At 40.2% G+C, this 19179-nt stretch overlaps 3 protein-coding genes across 3 annotated transcripts in view; 1 reads left to right on the top strand and 2 right to left on the bottom strand.

The window, feature by feature from the left end:
- Positions 1-1132: 1132 nt before the first annotated feature.
- LOC134754195 (paramyosin, long form) lies at positions 1133-19063 on the bottom strand. The gene is made up of 16 exons (XM_063690338.1): positions 18862-19063; positions 18734-18790; positions 17760-17846; positions 16529-16695; positions 15662-15899; positions 15105-15224; positions 14101-14367; positions 13154-13400; positions 10343-10470; positions 7361-7473; positions 4842-5031; positions 4447-4581; positions 3815-4009; positions 2826-2921; positions 2425-2706; positions 1133-1881 (listed from the first exon to the last, which is right to left on the bottom strand). Exons 1-16 carry the CDS (start codon positions 18970-18972, stop codon positions 1684-1686), a joined length of 2631 nt encoding a protein of 876 aa, XP_063546408.1. The 5' UTR covers positions 18973-19063; the 3' UTR covers positions 1133-1683.
- On the bottom strand, positions 5358-6360 carry LOC134754399 (paramyosin, short form-like). The gene has a single exon (XM_063690704.1). It carries the CDS (start codon positions 6249-6251, stop codon positions 5358-5360), a length of 894 nt encoding a protein of 297 aa, XP_063546774.1. The 5' UTR covers positions 6252-6360.
- LOC134754442 (uncharacterized) overlaps positions 7370-19179 on the top strand; it is a 47500-nt gene continuing 35690 nt past the window's right edge. The window contains exon 1 of the mRNA XM_063690770.1: positions 7370-7507. The gene's annotated coding sequence lies outside the window, so the exon portion shown is untranslated. The remainder of the gene's footprint in view (positions 7508-19179) is intronic.

Below are 19179 nucleotides of genomic sequence, written 5' to 3'. Positions count from 1 at the left end.
TCCCCCCTATCCTCCTCCTCTGCCCTATTTCCCTATACCATTTCCTATTTCCCTCTATACCTTTTTTTGGGCATTTATTTCCTGGCCTATTTGTCAATGATTGAGTATATAATTAATACTATTTATTTTGTTTGTAATTAGTAAACCGTAATTAGGTTATGTTATGATTCAGACCGCTCTTATGACGATATTACTATTTATTTATTTATTGAGCGGTTCAACAGTGTTTACAGTAAATAATATATTTACAAAAAACATGAGAACTTATAAGCATACGATTAGATAGTAATAACCGTATGATTGTAATTTATATTTTTTAGTTTTAAAACGTCATAAAATTAATTATATTATAATAATTTATTTACCTGTTTAATCTACCATCAAATACGACAACCTCGTAAGGCCTAACTCAGTTTCAATCTTATTATGCCTACTTCGTTTTTTTTTAGAATTAGAAAAAGGGTAAACAATCTTGACGCGTCTTTGTATTGAAAAACACTTTTGAAAAATAAGTCACAGCTAATACCTATATAACAACTATATAGTAAATATAGTTGGTCAAACCAAATTGTCAGTAAATAAGAACAAAAAAATCTATAAGTACTATTAGATACTATGATTCTCTCTGTCTATGTTTGAAATGAGACAGTCCTTTGACAAACTATATGATTATTTCATACGTAAATTTCTATTTTTTTTAAAGCGTTTCAATCAAAAGACACGTCAAGATTGTTTAGGTATCCTTTTTCTAATGCTAAAAAAAACGAAGTATAGAAACAAATTATTCTTTCATTGCTTTCTCAAACAAACGTAATTCAAACCAATTATAGTCATATACAAGGTTCAATTAAAAATAGGAAACAAGGCGGGCCTTACGGGGGCTAAAAATCCCATTCTAATTGCGGCCTGATAAATAAAAATAGCAGCTGATGCGATGCTGTCAATCTGCATCGCCCCGTATGGAGTAGGGAAATTAGGAAGGGGAAGGAAACGGACTATTTCCGTTTCCGTAATTACTTTTCCAAATATACACAAGGAATTGCTATAAATGTTATATTTAATAAGTGTGAGCTTATTTCTATTGTTTTTCAATAAAAACAAGTAAAACTCCAAACAAAAATAAAAATCCAAGCCGTTTTGAACTTTTATTGCTTTTTTTGTTTCTATAACATAAATAGCATTTATTTTTAAATATTACAAGTTACAGTTACAAACGTATAGGCATTGCACCATTAATAAATAATAATATAAAATAATTCATTTACATTAAGCTACCGCGCGTAGCTCGTGTCGCCGGTGTCCTTATATTAGAAAAATAGTGAAAAAAAAAGCTTTCATTGAAATTTGGTTCCTTTATTTGGCATTATTTAGCAAAATTTTAAAAATCCAGGGACGAGCGGTCAGCGCATGGCTAATGTAGATGCTGAGACACATTAGGGCGAGCACAGGCGCGGAGCGCGCGTCCCTGCCCTCCGGACGACAGATGGCGTTAGTACGAGGCTGGCGCCCCGCCGGCGCGACAGCAATTTCACTTCATAGAGAGTGATCACGTTATCACACGGTAGACAAGTCTCGCAAGCTGTCAAATCTGTATCGCTCGTCGTCCCGGCACGCTACTACCGCCATCTGTTACCCTATAAAACATTAAACGACTAGGCTTAACCCGACCGGCCAGAAATGCTGTTACTCCGTGCTGAGGGCGCGAGACTCCTGGACCAGGTAGACCTGGGAGCCGGGCACGGTGGAGGTGGTGACGAAAGTGCGGTGCTTGGCGCGGATGAGCGACAGGTTGCTTTCGGCGACATCGGCGCGGTCCTCGGCGGCTTCCAACTCGCGCTGGAATCGTCGTACCCGTGTGACGGTCTGCTGGGACATGCCCTCCTGCGAACGGAACAAAGGATTATCATAACATATCTTAGACACATTACAGAAAACACCAGCCAACCTCGTGATTACTTCATAGTTGTTGATGTACACTGGATATTAATAAATCTGACTACCAGGTAGGTAGGTAGGTTCATACCAGGACAAGCTTCAGTTCCTGTCAAAATTATTAATGCTCCATGGAGAGGCAAGGTATCTTCAAATAATATCTTGAAATGATCAATTTCAATTTAGGGTGATATTTCCACCTGTCAAATACAGTCGCCATCAGATATTCTTGTTCTTTATGAAAAATAAACGGTTTAAATTTTACACCTGTCAAATTGATTTGTCCAATGTGTATTTTGTGTCACATTTTGTTTAATGAGAAAGTGACGCGCAATAACATTGAAAAAAGATATTGGACAGATGGAAATGGAATACCACCCTCAGAAACAACCAACAACCCAAGGAGCCATCGAGATTGATTTGCAAACAAGATAATATTTTCACGATGGACATCAAGACAAAAGTTTAAAATCATGGATTCGAAGATCGTACCTGTTCCGTCAACTGCCTCTTGTAGATGTTGACCTTCTGGGTGACCTTCTCCAACGAGTCCTGGAGCAGAGAGATGTTCTTCTGGTCCTCCTCGCACTGTATGACGACCTCCTTGAGCTGGCGCTCCTTCTTGCGGAGGATCTTGATGGTCTCAGCGTGCCTCCTCTTCTCCTCGTCGATCTCGAGCTCCATGTCCTTGATGCGAGCCTCGAGTTTGCTGATGATGCGCTTGCCACCGACGATGGCGTTGGCTTCCACCTCTTCCAAGCGGATGGACACATTCTACAAATTTAAAGACAGTTAGTGCCACGTAATTTAGTTTAAATAGCAATCTAGTTCGATCTGTATCAAATTTGAAACTATTGGTTTAGGGTAAAACACACACAAAAATGTGTAGGTACCTTGACTTCAATCTCAAGAGACTTCTTGACGGCTTCAATCTTGACGATCCTCTCCTGTTCCTCGTGCAGGATCTCGACGGTGTGCTTCAGCTCGGTCTATAAACAACCAATGAGTTAGGGAGTCAGCGGATCACCAGTAATAATACTTGACTGTTGGACATAGAGTTCCTAGACAAACCACTATGACCAGTCGCTTGCATCACGAATGCACGGATTTTGACAGACGAATCCTCATAACTGAACTAGTTGTTAATATGTAAGAATCGCTTCCACAGGAGATTTTCACTTGAATAGGAATTTATTTTTCACCTCAGCAGCTCGAACAAGCCTACTTTCGTCACTCCCTGTAGTGAGGAAAGTGCGACTTTCCTCACTCCATAGAGTGACGAAAGTGCGACTTTCCTCACTCCAGGGAGTGAAACAAAGTAGCTTTATAATTTAGTGAAGGCCATGAACTTCCACTTCATACTTTTTTTTCTGTATTATTTTGTGTAATTCGAAATACATTTTAACCTTTAATATGTTTTCACTACTGAGGTGAAAAATTATGTGTGCAACACGAGAGCAAAGTTATTTTACATCTCGTGTTTTCGAGTCCCTCGCTACGCTCAAGATTCCAACTTAGAATCTTTCGCTTTCACGGGACTCAAAATAAACACTCGCAAGAAAAACTAACTTTCCTCTCTTGTTGCACAAATAACTATTTAAGAAATCCTTTCTTAATGGTGGCTTGAGAATGTTTCAAGTTTGAAGGTCCTATTTTCAACCGCTTTCGTTGCATATCGCTGTACGTTATCTGTCAGTATTTAAGTAAATACACTATATTGTATGATACTTATATAGATTACTGGTGCCAATGGCAAAGGGTTCTTGGTACTTGATCGTCTAACTAAGAAATCATGGATCCTAGGAGAAAAAAAGGTTCTGGGATTGGAACTAAATCGTCTAAGAAACAATTTATCTTAGGAGAAAAAATGTTGGTAACATACCTGTACGCGCTGGTATCTCTCGTCAGCCACGCGCAGCTCGCGGGTGATCTCGTCGTAGTCGGACGCGACGGCGGCCAGCTCCTGCTCGATCTTAGCCTTGCTGCTCGACAGGTTCACGTTGATGACGGTCAGCTCGTTGATGCGAAGGGTGGCCTCCTCCAGCGACTGTTCCACGACGCGCTTCTGGCGGATGGACTGGACGACAAATCAGCTTTTAACATGGCTATTTATGGCAACAAACATGGGCTTTTCCGACAGAGGTGCTGAGAAGTGTAGTTTTAGGTATATTCTATACCCAATACCTATGTCGTAAAAACAGTACTTATCTATAAGGTTTTATTTTATTTGCAATTGTTGTCTCCAAAAGTTGCTAAATACTTTCAACCGTAACAAATTTAGCTTAAAATTGAGCATATTTACTAATTTACTTATATGAGTATTCCCAATTATTGGGTAACGCAACCATTCATTTTGCAAAAAGTGCAGCACGATAAAATCTTACATCAAAAATTAATGTATGTTCACAATAATAGCTTTAGAAGTTTTGTACTTTCGTAGTTTTGAGTCCTCGATCAACTAACTACCTAACCATTATTTGATCAGGTAGCACTGGACCCAGAAGGTATAGTTACCTGCTCGTAGTTGCCACGGATCTCCTCGACCTCGCCGGTGAGGGACTGTATCCTGCGCTGGGCGACGCCGTACTGGTCGAGGGTCACCTGCAGCTGCCTCTGCACTTCGTCGTAGTGGGTCTGGATCTCCGTCAACTGGCGTACAAATTGTGTTATTAATCATGCCAGTGAATTATGCTGGTGCTTAATATTTTACACCAAAATGACGTTTAAAAACAACTCTTGCTGCGAATTACTATATTCCTCAATCAAAAATAGTGCAATTACAAATGTTTTATTTAAGAAAAGAGACAGGATAGAGATTTTCTACGGCTTTTTAGACAAGATGTCAAATTTTGTTTTGTTTGAGTTTGGCCCGATTTCTACGAAGAATTAATTATGTTGGTGTTGGTTACCTGCAGCGACTGCTTCTTGATGGTCTTCTGCAGGTCGAGGTTGGTCTTGTTGGCCACGTCCAGGGACAGCTCCAGCTCGGTGATCTGGATCTGCAGCTTCTTCTTGATGCGGGTCACCTCGGTCTTCAGCTTCGTCTCGGCCTCCACCACACGGGCGTTCAGCTGCTCGATCTCGATGCTGGTCTGCTTGCTGAAAGGCACATTGGTCAATAAGATGGGTTTTTTTCACCTTTTCCAACAGTTGGCCTAATTGCTGTGTGAATTGATTTAACGATAACGACGAATTGAATAAGTTGAGAAACAACGACGTAAAAATATGTATTGTATATCTAAAAAAATAAATACCGATCGCTTCATGAACCAATAACATTTTTATGACAAAGATTTGCAATAACTATATTGCTCTTCCTCGCTATGAAATTTACATTATCGTGAGTCTGATTGAAAATTTTGAATTACGAACTAAACTCTCTTCAATACATGACTAAAGTTTTTATTAACAAAGTCATTCAGTATTCACCTTGTGTCTATCATGATGCTCGTATTTAAGTGCTCGAACTGCCTCAAGGTTTCCTTAAGCTCACTCAACGGTTTTAAATAGGAATCGTCTATAATTGGCATCTCTTGATGAACCACAACGAGATGTGTCTTTGGCGGAGGGGACACCGAGCGTCGGATGCACCTCGCCGTTTCTTCACACATGCTTTCTACATGCTTTCTAGCCATACTAGACACTTCACTTTCTGACATTATACTTTTCTTCACTCTAGCAAAATTCCGATCGATCTGAGCTTTTCTCGCTTGGGTATCCATTTTTCTTACGTACGCATTCGCCACATTCTGCCTGCTTTCGTCTAACAGAGTCTGTGCGATGGCTTTAGCTGATTTGCCTCTATACATCAATGCTTTACCCTTTAATTCAGCACCGACATTCTTCTGCTTATCATAAAGCTCTAACTCCTTCTCGATCTCTTCCATTCTCTGTTTCTGCCTCTCGGCCTTAAATTTTTCCCTGTTAACTTTAGTCTTCTTTGCTTTTACACTAACACTTTCCACACCAACGTGCTTCGTGACGTTTGCTGCCGCAGCCGTGGCCACACATGTGAACGGCGCCCGCTTCGATATATCAAATTTGTTGAGGTCACGCTTCGCTTGCTCCGAAATTTCCTTAGATATTCTGGAGACCTCTTCGCGGGAATACGGCTGCACCGGTTTGTCAAACCGATATTTCTCCAGTCCCCTCTCGTTGTTCCACGGCAAGTGCGGCGGCTTACTCGCGACTCCGTGCTCTTTGTTGGAGATGTAATCTATCATTGGCTGGTAGAAATTTATTCCGTAGCCATAGTTGTCTTCGTAGACCGCAGTGGGAGGGCGGTTCCATTTATAAGTGGCCACTTTAACCGGCGGCATAGTTGAGCAATAGTGTATCAATCGTCGGTTACCGATGAGTGAGTTGAGTTATCAAGAGGCGTGCGTCGCCAAAGGCCGAGGTCGTAAAATTAGGTCCGCGAACAACTCGGCGACGTCTTTTGTACAAATTAATCGGCAACGATGTGCCAAAATGCTAATGTGATCACCTATTTTGTGCACCAATAGGACGTCTTGTTAAATATAAATGGTATCCGTGCCAATAATTAGAGATAAATTCTACCGAGACGCTTTTAGGTTTGTACCGGAAATATTCCGATCATTCATGGGTAATTCATGTTATTTCCTAACATTATTGATATCTTGATCAAGAGGATGGTCACTGCATTAATTATCTTGGGTATTTGATGTATTGGTTCGATTTATATGTTGTTTGTTTATTGGCTGTACCCCAATAACATAAGTGTGTCATGGATGATGGTTGCATGCTCGGGTGACAGGCGTCAGTCATCGGAGAGGGAGGGGTATTGAGAGACGAAGCCCTTAGTTCCGAGTTGGCTCCCGTCTGGTACAGATGCTAGTGTTCCGTGTAAATGTTCGGTGTCTACTTTTCACGAGTTCAGCATGGGGCACAACCGATGCCGGCACTCTCGTAAGCTTTCTGATATCTTATTATCTATATGATTTCTTGATTCTGTCTTTCTTTCCTATATTTCTGTGTGCTAATGTTTAAAATCTCTGGTAACATTAGTGTATTAAGCAGTATCCTGTTAAGTTATAATGTTTAGAGACAACAAAAATAATCTACAGCAGACATGTTTCTATAGCTCTGTACTCGCAAAACCAGACTCATATGTTTCGTCTCTCTCTTCCCATATTTTAAATATCAAACCAAAACCTTCTGCCTATCTTCGAACCAATCAGCTTGATATGATTCCCTGTACAGGAATACAGTACCTAGGGCCTCCGTGCGAAATGGATATAGCAACCTGAAAACTTTGCTAGGCTTCGCGGACGAACTGGGGTGGTTAGGTTAGGTTAGGTTACCCTGTATTTCTCGCAAAATAGGCACAAAGGCTGTCGATTTGCGGAAATTTCCCAGGACAACCAACTAACTATGATTTCCTGTCTCATTCTATCCAAGGGCTTACCGGATGGCTTCGATCTCCTCGTCCTTCTCCAGCAGGCGGCGCTCGGCCTCGTGGCGGAACTGGCCGAGCTCGGCGGCCAGCCTCTGCGCACGCTGCTCCTCAGCCTTGCGGCCCTGATCAAACAAAATAAACCTTGAATACATTGCGGTAAGAGCTACAGGAAATTGTCTTTTGAGGTCGGTTGCACCAAAACTTTTATTAGGTACCGTACCGTCTTACGTTCGCAAAGTTTCAAGTTTCATAGTTCTCTGTTGAGTTACGTTAATCGTCCGTCGCTATCGACGGTAATCTGTGTTGGTGCAATCGGCTCTTAATTTAGTTCTGGGACAGTAACCGTTATATTCAGTATATAAATAAATCAGCTCTTTTCCTATTTTTTTTATATTTGGTGGGCAGTGCAGAATATTATATGAATATCAGTCACATTTGAATATATACCTACGTTTACCGATTAGATAGTAGAATTAATTAATGTTGAAGGCTGTCGAACTATGGCAGTATCGACATTAACGGTAATAAATATCCACTCTTGGAGTCATAAGATCATATATTAGTTTCAACCATTTCAACTAATGTTTGCTTGAAACCATTGACGTAGAATCATTAATTATGGTTCTGGCCACAAGCGTACATTATTTTGTAGTGTAAACGTCCGCGTGGGTTTCAGAAATCATCAGGAGCCATGTTTACTGTCTAAATCGTTTGCCAAAATACTAAATTACTCATCCTCGTAAAGGCTCACGGTCCTAGCTATAAGTAGTACTTATTCAGTTGGATTAAACTTAAATCATATTCAATAGGGTATTCTCCTACTAGTCAAATTGTTTTTTTTTTAGAACTACCAACACGATTTGCTAATACGGAATTTATATGAAACATTACACACTGACGCCACGGTCAACTTACCTACTTTTTATGGTTCCGTACCCAAAAGGTAAAAACGGGACCCTATTACTAAGACTCTGCTGTCCGTCTGTCTGTCTGTCACCAGGCTGTATCTCATGATGCGTGATAGCTAGACAGTTGAAATTTTCACAGATGATGTATTTCTGAGCCGCTCTAATAACAAATACTAAAAAGTACGGAACCCTCGGTGCGCAAGTCCGACTCGCACTAGGCCGGCTTTTTTATTATACTTCAATCAGATTGATTAAATAGAAATTGTGTTTAAAAATAACTGCTATCTATGTTTTTCTAATAATTATCTGGTGATTTATTTCATGCATGGTGTGAAATAATTTATTTTAAATCCAGTGTAATACCCTATTGGAACAGAATGGCATTTGTTTCTTTTCATTCAATTTTTAAACTAAGCAATAATAAATCTATTCCGACACTATAGGTTCAAATTTCAATAGCAAATTTTGGATTTTACATTTGTATGGCCCGCTTTAGAAGGGTATACAAGTTTCTTAACCCTTTGAACGCCAAGAACCCATAAAGTGGTCGTTACTAGTCGTGCCCACAGCGCCAAGGACCACTATATGGGTTATGGCGGGCGGACGCTGTCAAAGTAACCTTGACACTTTCAAGTAAAGTTTACATTCGCTCGCTTGCGCCCGTTATCTTGGCGTGACAGTGAAATTTCTGTTTATGACAAAGCGTTCAAAAGGTTAATTGATTTACAGTTGTGTATACTATGCATAGCGAATTCGTGAATTCCGTGTACCATTAGCATTTAGCAATGCGAATGTAACAATTTGAAGTATAACGATAAAGTTTGATATGGGGGTGCGGCTGTAGTTCATTGTAGGCAATTGTCGAGATGACTCAGTGAAAATTTGATTGATTAAAGTCGACGCAGAAACAGCTTGGTCCAAGAGTGTTTTCACGTCCAATCCTATGTCGGATTTCGGATGATCCTTGGAGAAAAGCAGCTAGCTGCTAGAGAGTGCCCTATGCAGCTATGGCATCAAGTCATTCTTTTTTGGTTTAAGGTCATCTTTTGAATAATAAACATTTTAATAATGAATAAATAAATAAATAAACGGGCCATTTAATTTAATATTTATTTATGGTCGTATCCGCCTGCGATTTCGGATCGGACAATCTGAAGACGCTCTTACGAGTGTTATATTTCTTGTTAGTTTATAAGTGAAAATGAGAACAATTATTATGCCTATCTACTAGCATTTAATAACTGGGCGTCTTGGTATTTATCTCAATGTGCGTATAAATAAATGTCTAACTAAAGAACAAGGTAGGAAATCTGGCAGCGACGAGTGATGTAGCAATTTGTGACTGAACGGTTGCCAAACTATCGTTAGCCGTGTACAGAGTCGCTGTTATAAATTAGCTGTCAATTTAATTGTCTGACATATAATCCCCTACAAATACTGATACTGGTAGCGATTTTCGAAGTCCTATCCCTTTTTATTTCTTTGGAAGAATTGGAACTCTTATTTGAGATCCAGGCGCAAATTTCATCAGTCAATGCCTCCCGTGCTACTCGTATAGCGGTTAACGGCTATGTATGATGAACCCTCGTGAACGTTAGATGCCGCTCCGTTGGTGGGTTGAGGAATGGAAGCCACCGAAACGCGTAACACGGTCTTTCCACCGCGATACAACCGGCTGACGATTTGTTTTTAACAATAGCATCTAAACTATCATCTGACAAAGTATCAAACGGGAGGCGATGACGCCGATGACTGAAAAGAATTTTCTTTTTTACATGTTCATGTGACCAGCTGACGGTCTTTCCACAGCGATGCAATCGGCTGACGATTTTGTTTATTCACAATTACATCTAAACTATTATCTAACAAAGTATCAAGCGGGAGGCGATGACAAAAATTTTTTTTATATACTTTTTGCTGCCAAGCCTCAACCCACCAACGGAGCGGCAGCTGACGTTCACGAGGGTTCATCATACATAGCCGTTGACCACTATAAGAGTTTTTTCCCGGGAGGCGATTGGTCATGGAAATCTGTTCCTGGCCCGCGGTCTATTAGGAGAACTCTGGGTTAGATAATACTCACGGCCTCTGCTTCCTTGTAGGCGGCAGTGAGTTCCTCACGCTCGTTCTCGAGACGGCGCAGCTCGATCTCGAGCTCGTGGAGACGGCGGGTCAACTCAGTCACGGTGCAGCGGGCGTCGTGCAACTCATCTGCAATGGGAACGTGACGTCACAGAACGTTGCAATACGGATGATGACACATGTTGAATTTTATAACAAAATCTAGTATCATATATAGCAAATGAGCAATTTATCACAATAATGTAGATATTAAAATAATATATGGAAATAATACAAAAATACAGGACTTTTAAGTATTTTTAATTTATTTAATTTAAGTATTTTTTTGACTTTCAAAAAGAAAAAAAGTAAGGGTACCATTCGGTTCCTTACATTTTATCCAAAAAAGATTGTATAGCAACTATATACACAAGTAAGAGTACCATTCGGTTCCTTACATTTTATCCAAAAAAGATTGTATAGCAACTATATACACAAGTAAGGGTACCATTCGGTTCCTTACATTTTATCCAAAAAAGATTGTATAGCAACTATATACACAAACGCAATATTTCACCGACAAAAACGCAATTTTCTTGTTTTGTCCATACTTCAAGATGGGCTCTTAGTGACCTTGACGTCACGTTCAGTTATCGTTTTGTGAGGAGCGTTTCGCGAGTGAAGTACGACTGTCGGACGTATGTATTGCTTTAATTCAATGGGTCCCGTATAGACATTTGATCCTAAAAATAAACCAGATCGATTGATACCATTAATGAAAATTTGTCATCTAGCCTATTAGGTTTACAAAACATCTGTGTGGATGGTACCTATCTAGGCTATGCAGTCACAGTTGTATAGTCAGCATCGAAGTAGGGTATGAAACAACGCACCAAAAGTATCTGCCACCTTAGAATACTTTTCCAAATACAGATAAATCTTTGCAGTCCGCGTTCGATAGTATTTGTTACAGTCTAATAATTCCCTTTACACCCTCAGATCAGGTTGAGACCGCTCAACCGATCTGCGCTGGAGCGAAAACTCTTTAGGAGTATTCCAGCGTAGCAAAACCGTCTCGTGTGATGCGAAGGGTCCTGGATTTTCTCTAGGCTACCATCCCCCCCCACACAGTCCTACCGCTCTAATTGCCCTAGTGCAAGAGCCCAAAAAAAGTAATAGTTTTACACATCACGTTTTGATAAGCTGTTAGAGATAGGTAAAATACTTTTGTTGCGTAGACTGATCTTCTACTTCCGATATATGCTGACTGTACATCCAACTCATACATAATTAAGAATATAATAAGACTTAACAATTTGATGATGAGATGCTCATTCTTTCAAATTTTTAATTTGTTACAAATGATTTTGGCTCTTATTATCAAATGTTTACGTAAATATTTGATGTGTAAGCTTTTCATGGTTCTTTTCGTCTATAGATATTTAATAAAACGAGACGAGTAGAAGTCAGCGTCAGGCGACGGAGGCCAGCTGATGAGAAACTGGTAAGGATAGTTTGTGTCTTACAAATCACTTTCTTGTTTTGATTTAATAATCTGTTGTCATCATATCTTGGTGTAGCTATGTGATGTAACTCTTAGAAGAAAATTGGCTTGGCGGGTGACAAACGTCAACATAGTAAAGGGGACAGAAAAGAACTACCTATCAATAGTCACATAATAAATAATAATACTACCGTTCAGAATGGAAACTTCCTACAAAACCGAAGTTTGACAGCGGCTCAGGAACGAATAATGCTGTCCATTTTTAATATATGGCACTATCCCTTTCGGCTATTTAGGGTTGTCAAAATTCAAGTCATTATCTTATCTGTGGTCGTGCACGCAAAGGGACGTCAAGTTGTGTCAACCCTAATAATTGCTCGGAGCAATGCTGAGCCGAACGGAGCCGAGAATACCCGAAAGGAGAAGTTTCGCACCCCTGGTATAGACGTGTCACACCGTTATTGTACGAGTACATACATAGCCCTTTTATATTAGATGATAAAGGCTACACTACCACGTATTGAAACTAGCGACACCATATCCCATTACTGTTTAACTCTTTGACCACAAAAGACGTGAAATAACATGCGCGGTTCTAGCCCAATATCAACCTTCGTGCATTTTTGACAAAGTACACGTTATTAATGGACACAGAACACCTAAAAGAACTCGTATAGAGCAATTATTTCATGAAACCGATGCTGCCAAAAATACAGGGGTGCAGGGGACGAGGTGAGCGAGTCGTGCCGTGATTGGTCCGTTCAAATTCAAAGACATGTGGTCCGCCGACTGAAGTAGGATTGGTGACGTGATTCTAAATTCTAAAATGTATCGAGTAAAGCTACCGTATGCATGGCTGAGGGGGTAGCGGGACTATGCTATGTCTTTAGAATACGTGGTCTGTGTTAAGGGCTCATCCATTAATTACGTCACACTAATTTAGAGGTTTTTTGACCCCTCCCCCCTCCTAGTCACACTTGGTCACATTTGGCAAACCCCTCCCCCCCCTGGTGTGACGTCACATTTTTTTCAATGAAATCGGCAAATCGAATTAAGTATTATTTATATCTTATCAAAATATTTATGACAAAAGAAATATTAGTAATTTTACAACCCAAAACTGATTAGGAAAGAAAATTAAACTATTAAAAACGATTATCGTTCCAAAAATTGTTATTTAACTGTACAGCGAATAAAATAATTTAAAGTTAAAGTGACGTCACAAAGTTTGCGACTCCCCCCTCCCCCTTGTCACAACATGTCACATTTTCTTGACCCCCTCCCCCCCTAAACGTGTGATGTAATTAATGGATGACCCTTGTAACTCACCGCTCAGTTTCTTGTTTTCGCGCGCCAGCCCGTCCTTCTGCTCCCTGGTCTTGTCGAGCTCGTGCGACACGCGCTGCAGCTCCGTCTGCTTGTTGCGCAGGTCGCGCTGGGACACCTCGTACAGCTGCACCGTCTCCTCGAGCCGCGACTTGATCTCGATGTTGACGCGCTCCAGCTGCTCGGTGCGCTTCTGCAGCTCCCGGGCGGTGCCGTTGGCCTTCTCCAGGTCGATGATCAGCACCTCCACCTGACGACGGAATGGTCACTATACAAATCCGATAGGATTTTCTCTTATCCTAATTCTTTTTTAGAGCCTGGTAACTTGTGGGCGCTTAGAATTTGCGCTTGGTTTATAACTTAGCGATAAAAGTTATAGTAGTAGCGATAAAACTTAAGTCAAACTACTTTAGAGCTTTAAACTTGATCTATTACTGTGATACAAAGTCACACCAATCATAATAATCACCAATTATATTTACGAAAAGAGGCAGGACTTTATTTCACTAACATAAAAATAATTGGTATTTTTCTAAGAATTCTTGGTTATAACACCACCCCAATAACACCTTACACCTACATACGCGACAAAAAGTCATTGTTAATTTTAATGCCATGTGTTAGTGAAATATATAGCCTCCTAAGTCCTAATGTATTATTAAAAGGAAAAAAAATGATCGTTTTTTTTTAACGATAAGTACCGTCAACCGGGGTGAATAGGGATGGCTGGGGTAAAAAGGGACAAAACTTAAAATGTGATTTGCCTGGCAATTTCTTAATAACTAATAACCCACATAAACTGTATCATACAAAATGTATTATTATTTTCTATCAAATAGTACAATTTGTGTGGGTATTTTTTAACAGATTGTCAGGTAAATCACTTTTTAAGTTTTGTCCCTATTCACCCCGGTTCTCACAATAAAACGAACATAACAATGATCCCTCACCTCGCTCTGCAGGCGCGACTTCTGCTTCTCAACATTGTTGATCTTGACGATGAGGGTCTCGATCTGTTCCTCCTGCTCCTGGATGCGGATGGAGTATTTGCGACGGATCTCCTCGATCTCCTCGGCGCGGGCGGAAGCCTCCGCCTCGAACTTGGACCTCCAGTGCTGGACCTCGCCGTTGGACTTGACCAGCTGGCGTTCCAGGTCCAGGCGCGCTTCCGATTCCTCCTCCAGTTGCACGCGGACGGATTCCAGGTCGATCTCAACCTGAATCAAAACAAACACGAGCCTATATAAGATTGTAATAAGTAGGTAGTCGTAGTCGTTTTAGAGAACTGCTAAATGCTAATGTTATAAAAAAAAGATAAGTGTACATTAAACATTACATTTGTTTTTTTTAAATAATTAAATAATACGTTTCAATTTTAACCCCCTAAAATGGGCTTTCCATTTCTTGGTTATTGATAAATATGAAAAATTATAAAATGGATGGGAAAACTCGAAATTTCTCGACTTAATTTAGAAAATCGTCTAGAGTCTACCCTGTTTTGTTGTAATTTCCGCTATGCACTCCTTTTCGACAAACGAAAAACATACCTTATGAAATTTTTTTTTTACACATTTATAGTTTGTCAAAGGACTGTCTCATTTCAAACATAAACAGAGAGATTCATACTATCTTTGTCTTACACTAGTACTAGCACCCAAAAGAAAAGGATGAGTATAGTTTTTTTGTTCATTATTTACTGCCAATTTGGTTTGACCAACTATAGATGCTCATTGTTTTTTTTATTGAGAACAAAACGCAAGACGGCAAGTGACTTGTTCGATAAAATAAAATATACGTAAATACAAACACCGGAACGCAGTTAAGTTTTTACGGTTAAAACCCGTTACTAAAACTACAACACATTATTATGATTTTTTATGCAAATCCACCCTCTGAAGAGACGGAGTACAAATGACACAAATCGAAAAATATAATAGTTAATTTAGTGATGTACCTGGTGCAGAGTGGCTTCAAGCAGGGAGCGCCTCCTGTCTTCATCCTCCAGGCGGCGGCGCGAGTCCTCGAGCTGGCTGACCAGCTGGCTCTTCAGGTACAACACATTCTCGATGTTCACCTGAAAACGTACACTCGTACAGGTAAATGTTAGGAAAACTGCTAAACTGACACTTTTAACGCTCACTTAGACAGTGTGAGTGCGAGTTCGATTGAATTGGTTGTACCTTTGTACAATTGATGGTTCTCACTGATGATTGTATCAAGTGAGAACTGAGATCGAAGTTCTCGAATGTATTGTGAGGTTTCAAAGTTACAAATACAATTTATTCATGGCAAATTATAACAAGAAATAAAATAGGTTTTAAGGTAACATTAGTTTTCAAATTTTGTAACGGCTTTTATGGTTTTTGGTGGGGATGCAGGAAAACTGAATTTATAAAAAAAAAAGTACTTCAATAGGTTTGGTTAAGTTTGCTCTGTAACAATTTAGTATTGACTTGTGGAAGGTCGATGAAAAATAGGTAAAATTTTATAATAGGTAAATAGAATACACACCTTAAGGTCCTGAACTTCCTTGATGAGTTCCACATTCTCCTGGGACAGGCGCTGCTTGTGTGAGGTGATGTCGACGATGGTGCGGTTCAGCTCCTCGATCTTGATGTGCAGCTCGCTAATGGATACTTCAAGCTTCTCGCATTGTTTCACCACGGTAATCTTCTCCTTGCTCACGTTCTCCACTTGGGCCAACAGCTCGTAAACTTCAGCCTGGAACTTGGACTTCTCCTTCTCGGCTCTGCCGGCAAACAAATAAAACCATGCAGTGGACGATCGAAAACTACGCACAAATACAAGACACTTCCGTATTACATGTGAATCGGAATTTTCAAATTTTATCATGTCACTTAGATAGTTATTTGTGACGTCGAAACATTCCTATAAACGAATAGGTAGTTTTAGTAAATGTATAATTTTCGTGACAGTAAAACTTGAGAATTTCCTATGGTACTCGTGGCGACTGTACTAAAGTAAAACCTAAAAAGAACCAAACTTGAGTATGTTTCTAAAACCTCATTAAATTTTAATTTTGGCACTAACTAGGTTTTACTCCTACGATGGTCAATGGCTTTATTCTGTTTTCGGAAACGCTTGTATTTGAGTGTTTTGTTTTGTAAAGGATGATTGCATGAAAAATCGCTTAGCTCGCATATTCGCATGGCAATAGGAACTTAATTTATACAATAGACACAACATGCGGTTAAGGCACAATGAAATTGGGATGTATTATAGAAAAAATGATCGACAGGTTTTTGAAATACAGAAAAAAGACTGCATTAGAATTCTATAAATATAAGTAATAGAAATAGTACAAATGCGCACTCGGTTTTCCGTCATGATACACTAAATCGTTAAGTGTTTCCTCACCTGGCTTTGCCTTTGGTAAGCTGGTCGATTTGTTCCTGGAAGTCGACGACGATCTCCTGGTGCTTCCTCTTGAGGAGGTGCGCCGTCTCTTCCGACTCCAGGTGGACATCTTCCAATAGTTTGCGGAGCTTGGTCAACTCGGTGTCGCGTTTCCTGTTGATCTCGAACTGAAAACGTACAAGTCCATTTCAAAATACACCCTTAACTTACGGGTGTATTGAAACAGCAAAGACTTGGTACATACACTGCACTCTATTTGCTCTATGATCTCTTCTTGAGAATCTTATAAACATTAAAAGACATACCTATTTACAGTTTGTTTGAACTATCAGTAATTAAAAATAACGGTTTTTGTGCAAGGTTTGTTTATTTAAATTATTTTTATTGAATTAAGATTATACTTTTATTTATAACTATGGAGTAGAATGTATGCACTTAGTCTTAATACTGTCATTAATCCTTCGTCACATTAAAAAGTGGAGAGGCATAAAGGTTGCCTGTTTTTTTAAATTCTAATTATTCTGTACGTATACACCATAGGAATGTTCCTGTAAGAGTTATTTGATTACTGTCAGACATTTCAATATTTATTTAATAGAACACTCTAATTCACAGAACACTCGAACTAAATATCTTAATTTAAATATGTAGGTATATATACGGATTATTTTGCTTTTTCTTTTCTTGTCCTTTGCCTTTCCACTATTCATACGCGAAGGCTTTAAAAAATAGGTTCGATTTCCTGTGGGACCTGAAAATTAAAAGTAATTACATCGCCAAGCAATAACAATATCGCATTTGCAGATTGAAATATCGCAGCGCATAAATACATAACGAAATTATTAGTATGCCAATAGTATACTAATAATTGCGTGACATGACATTTGACAGGCGGTAATATACAGCGGCAACCGGAAGTCTTCGTTGATGAAACAATTCTCTTGTGTCTTAGTCTACACATTGTATGTTTTCTTCTTTTTAAATCATTAGCCTTCTCTTATGCTTGTAAAATGGTTTCAACTTGTTGTTCCAGTCAACACCTTTTTTTAAGGATTTTTTTTTCACATCATTTTCTGTTTTTGTGTTTGCTTCCGAGTTCAATGTCGTCTTCTTTGACTTATTGTTTGTTGTCCGTTTCAGTATCTTCATGGTTTACGGTTTGTTGAGCATTAGCTAGTACACAGTTTATGATAACATTGATAACCTATGGTGAATATTGTTTTTTATTTACCTGACTCTCAGCTCCGCCTTCAGCTTCCTCCAGCCTCTCGGACAGTTGGATGACTTGCACGCTCAAATCTGCCTTTTCCCTCTCGATCTGTTACATGTAAGAAGATGCTAATGATATCTTATTCTTTGTAATAACCACTACATATGTTTACTTTAGTACAGTTAGTAATGCAGGGAAGGCTAAAGTAATGAAGAAAATTTTGATTTCGAACAATAATGAAAACTGTAATTAGTCTATGGTAACAGGAGCTGATTTCGAGAGTTTTCTTAAGAATTATTTAAGTATAATACCTACATGAAAAACATTAAATTAATCATCATGGGTTTCCCGTATTAGTAAAGAACGGGTAAAGTCAAACTTGTCAAAAATATACGAATCAATTCATTCATGAATTATTAGTTATTAGGAATTATATAACGTTACGTACATATAACGCACTTCGTGGAGTTTATAAAGACTGTCACTATGACTAAGTCGGGTATTTTTGCCGGTCTATTATTACATTTCAATATTGTGGCATTCTCCGAACATCATTTGGCCCAGTTTCAAAAGTGTCTCGAGCGAGAAGTAGAGATTTGTGAGAATGCTTTCGCTACGTCTATTTTTATCCGCGGTTCTCACAGCGCAGGAGTTACGCGATTAGTTCACTGCAGCATTCAAAAATAGATAGTGCAAACCGATCCGATGACGAGATATGATGAGATTCCGATGATATTGAACGCACTTCCAAATGTTACTCATATCCAAAGCACTTTCCAAGACACTTAGTCACACTTTAAGGTTTAAGTACTTAAGTTAAAAAAAGCACAAAATCCGTTAGTACACGTTAGCTGGGCGGGGCACCGAGGGTGGCGCGATTTTCCAAGGGTGCAAAGCTTGCGAACGAGGGCGGCTTATTAATAGAGCCGCCCCGCCCACCGCGCGCGCGCCCGCTTTGGCCGCGCGCGCGCGGATCACGTTTCGGCCGCTCTTACCCTCTGACGCAGCTCCCTTTCGGATTCCAGATCATCTTGGAGGAGACGGATCTTGTCCTGAAAAATACAACATTATAATATCCGCAAACACTATCACAGCACTGCACTGGTTGGTAAACGGGCTGTACCTCCAGCCTGGAGAGAGCACTCAGGTCGGCGGTATACTCGATGTTCACGTCGGTGGTGCCCCCACCGCTGCTGCGGTAGGTGTACTTTGAGCTCTTCGCCACGGCGGACATTGTCGCTGGTCGGGATCGGTCGGCACTCGGCAGTCGGCGCTACGTTACCGGTCGGGCACCGTTCGACTAGTGAGAGCGGGCGGGCTGGTCACCGCGCGAGCGCTGCTCGCCCCTCCCCCGCGGGCCGCGCGGCGCCCGCGCCGGCTCCAGGGCGGCCGGCCGGCTGGAGCGCGCGGATCGTGTTACCACCCCCGCGCGCCCCCCCCT

This window comes from Cydia strobilella, chromosome Z (assembly GCF_947568885.1).
Source record: "Cydia strobilella chromosome Z, ilCydStro3.1, whole genome shotgun sequence".
Lineage (NCBI taxonomy): Eukaryota > Metazoa > Arthropoda > Insecta > Lepidoptera > Tortricidae > Cydia > Cydia strobilella.
The sequence above is the reverse complement of the archived record's forward strand: the minus strand, read 5'-3'. Positions and strand labels throughout refer to the sequence as shown.

Coding starts and splice junctions, on each gene's coding strand:
- LOC134754399 (XM_063690704.1), bottom strand. CDS start 6,251: ATGCCGCCGGTTAAAGTGGCCACTTATAAATGGAACCGCCCTCCCACT.
- LOC134754195 (XM_063690338.1), bottom strand. CDS start 18,972: ATGTCCGCCGTGGCGAAGAGCTCAAAGTACACCTACCGCAGCAGCGGT. Junction 15,900..16,528: donor CTTACCAAAGGCAAAGCCAG/GTGAGGAAACAC, acceptor GTTTGCCGGCAG/AGCCGAGAAGGAGAAGTCCA. Junction 14,368..15,104: donor TTGAAGCCACTCTGCACCAG/GTACATCACTAA, acceptor GTTTTGATTCAG/GTTGAGATCGACCTGGAATC.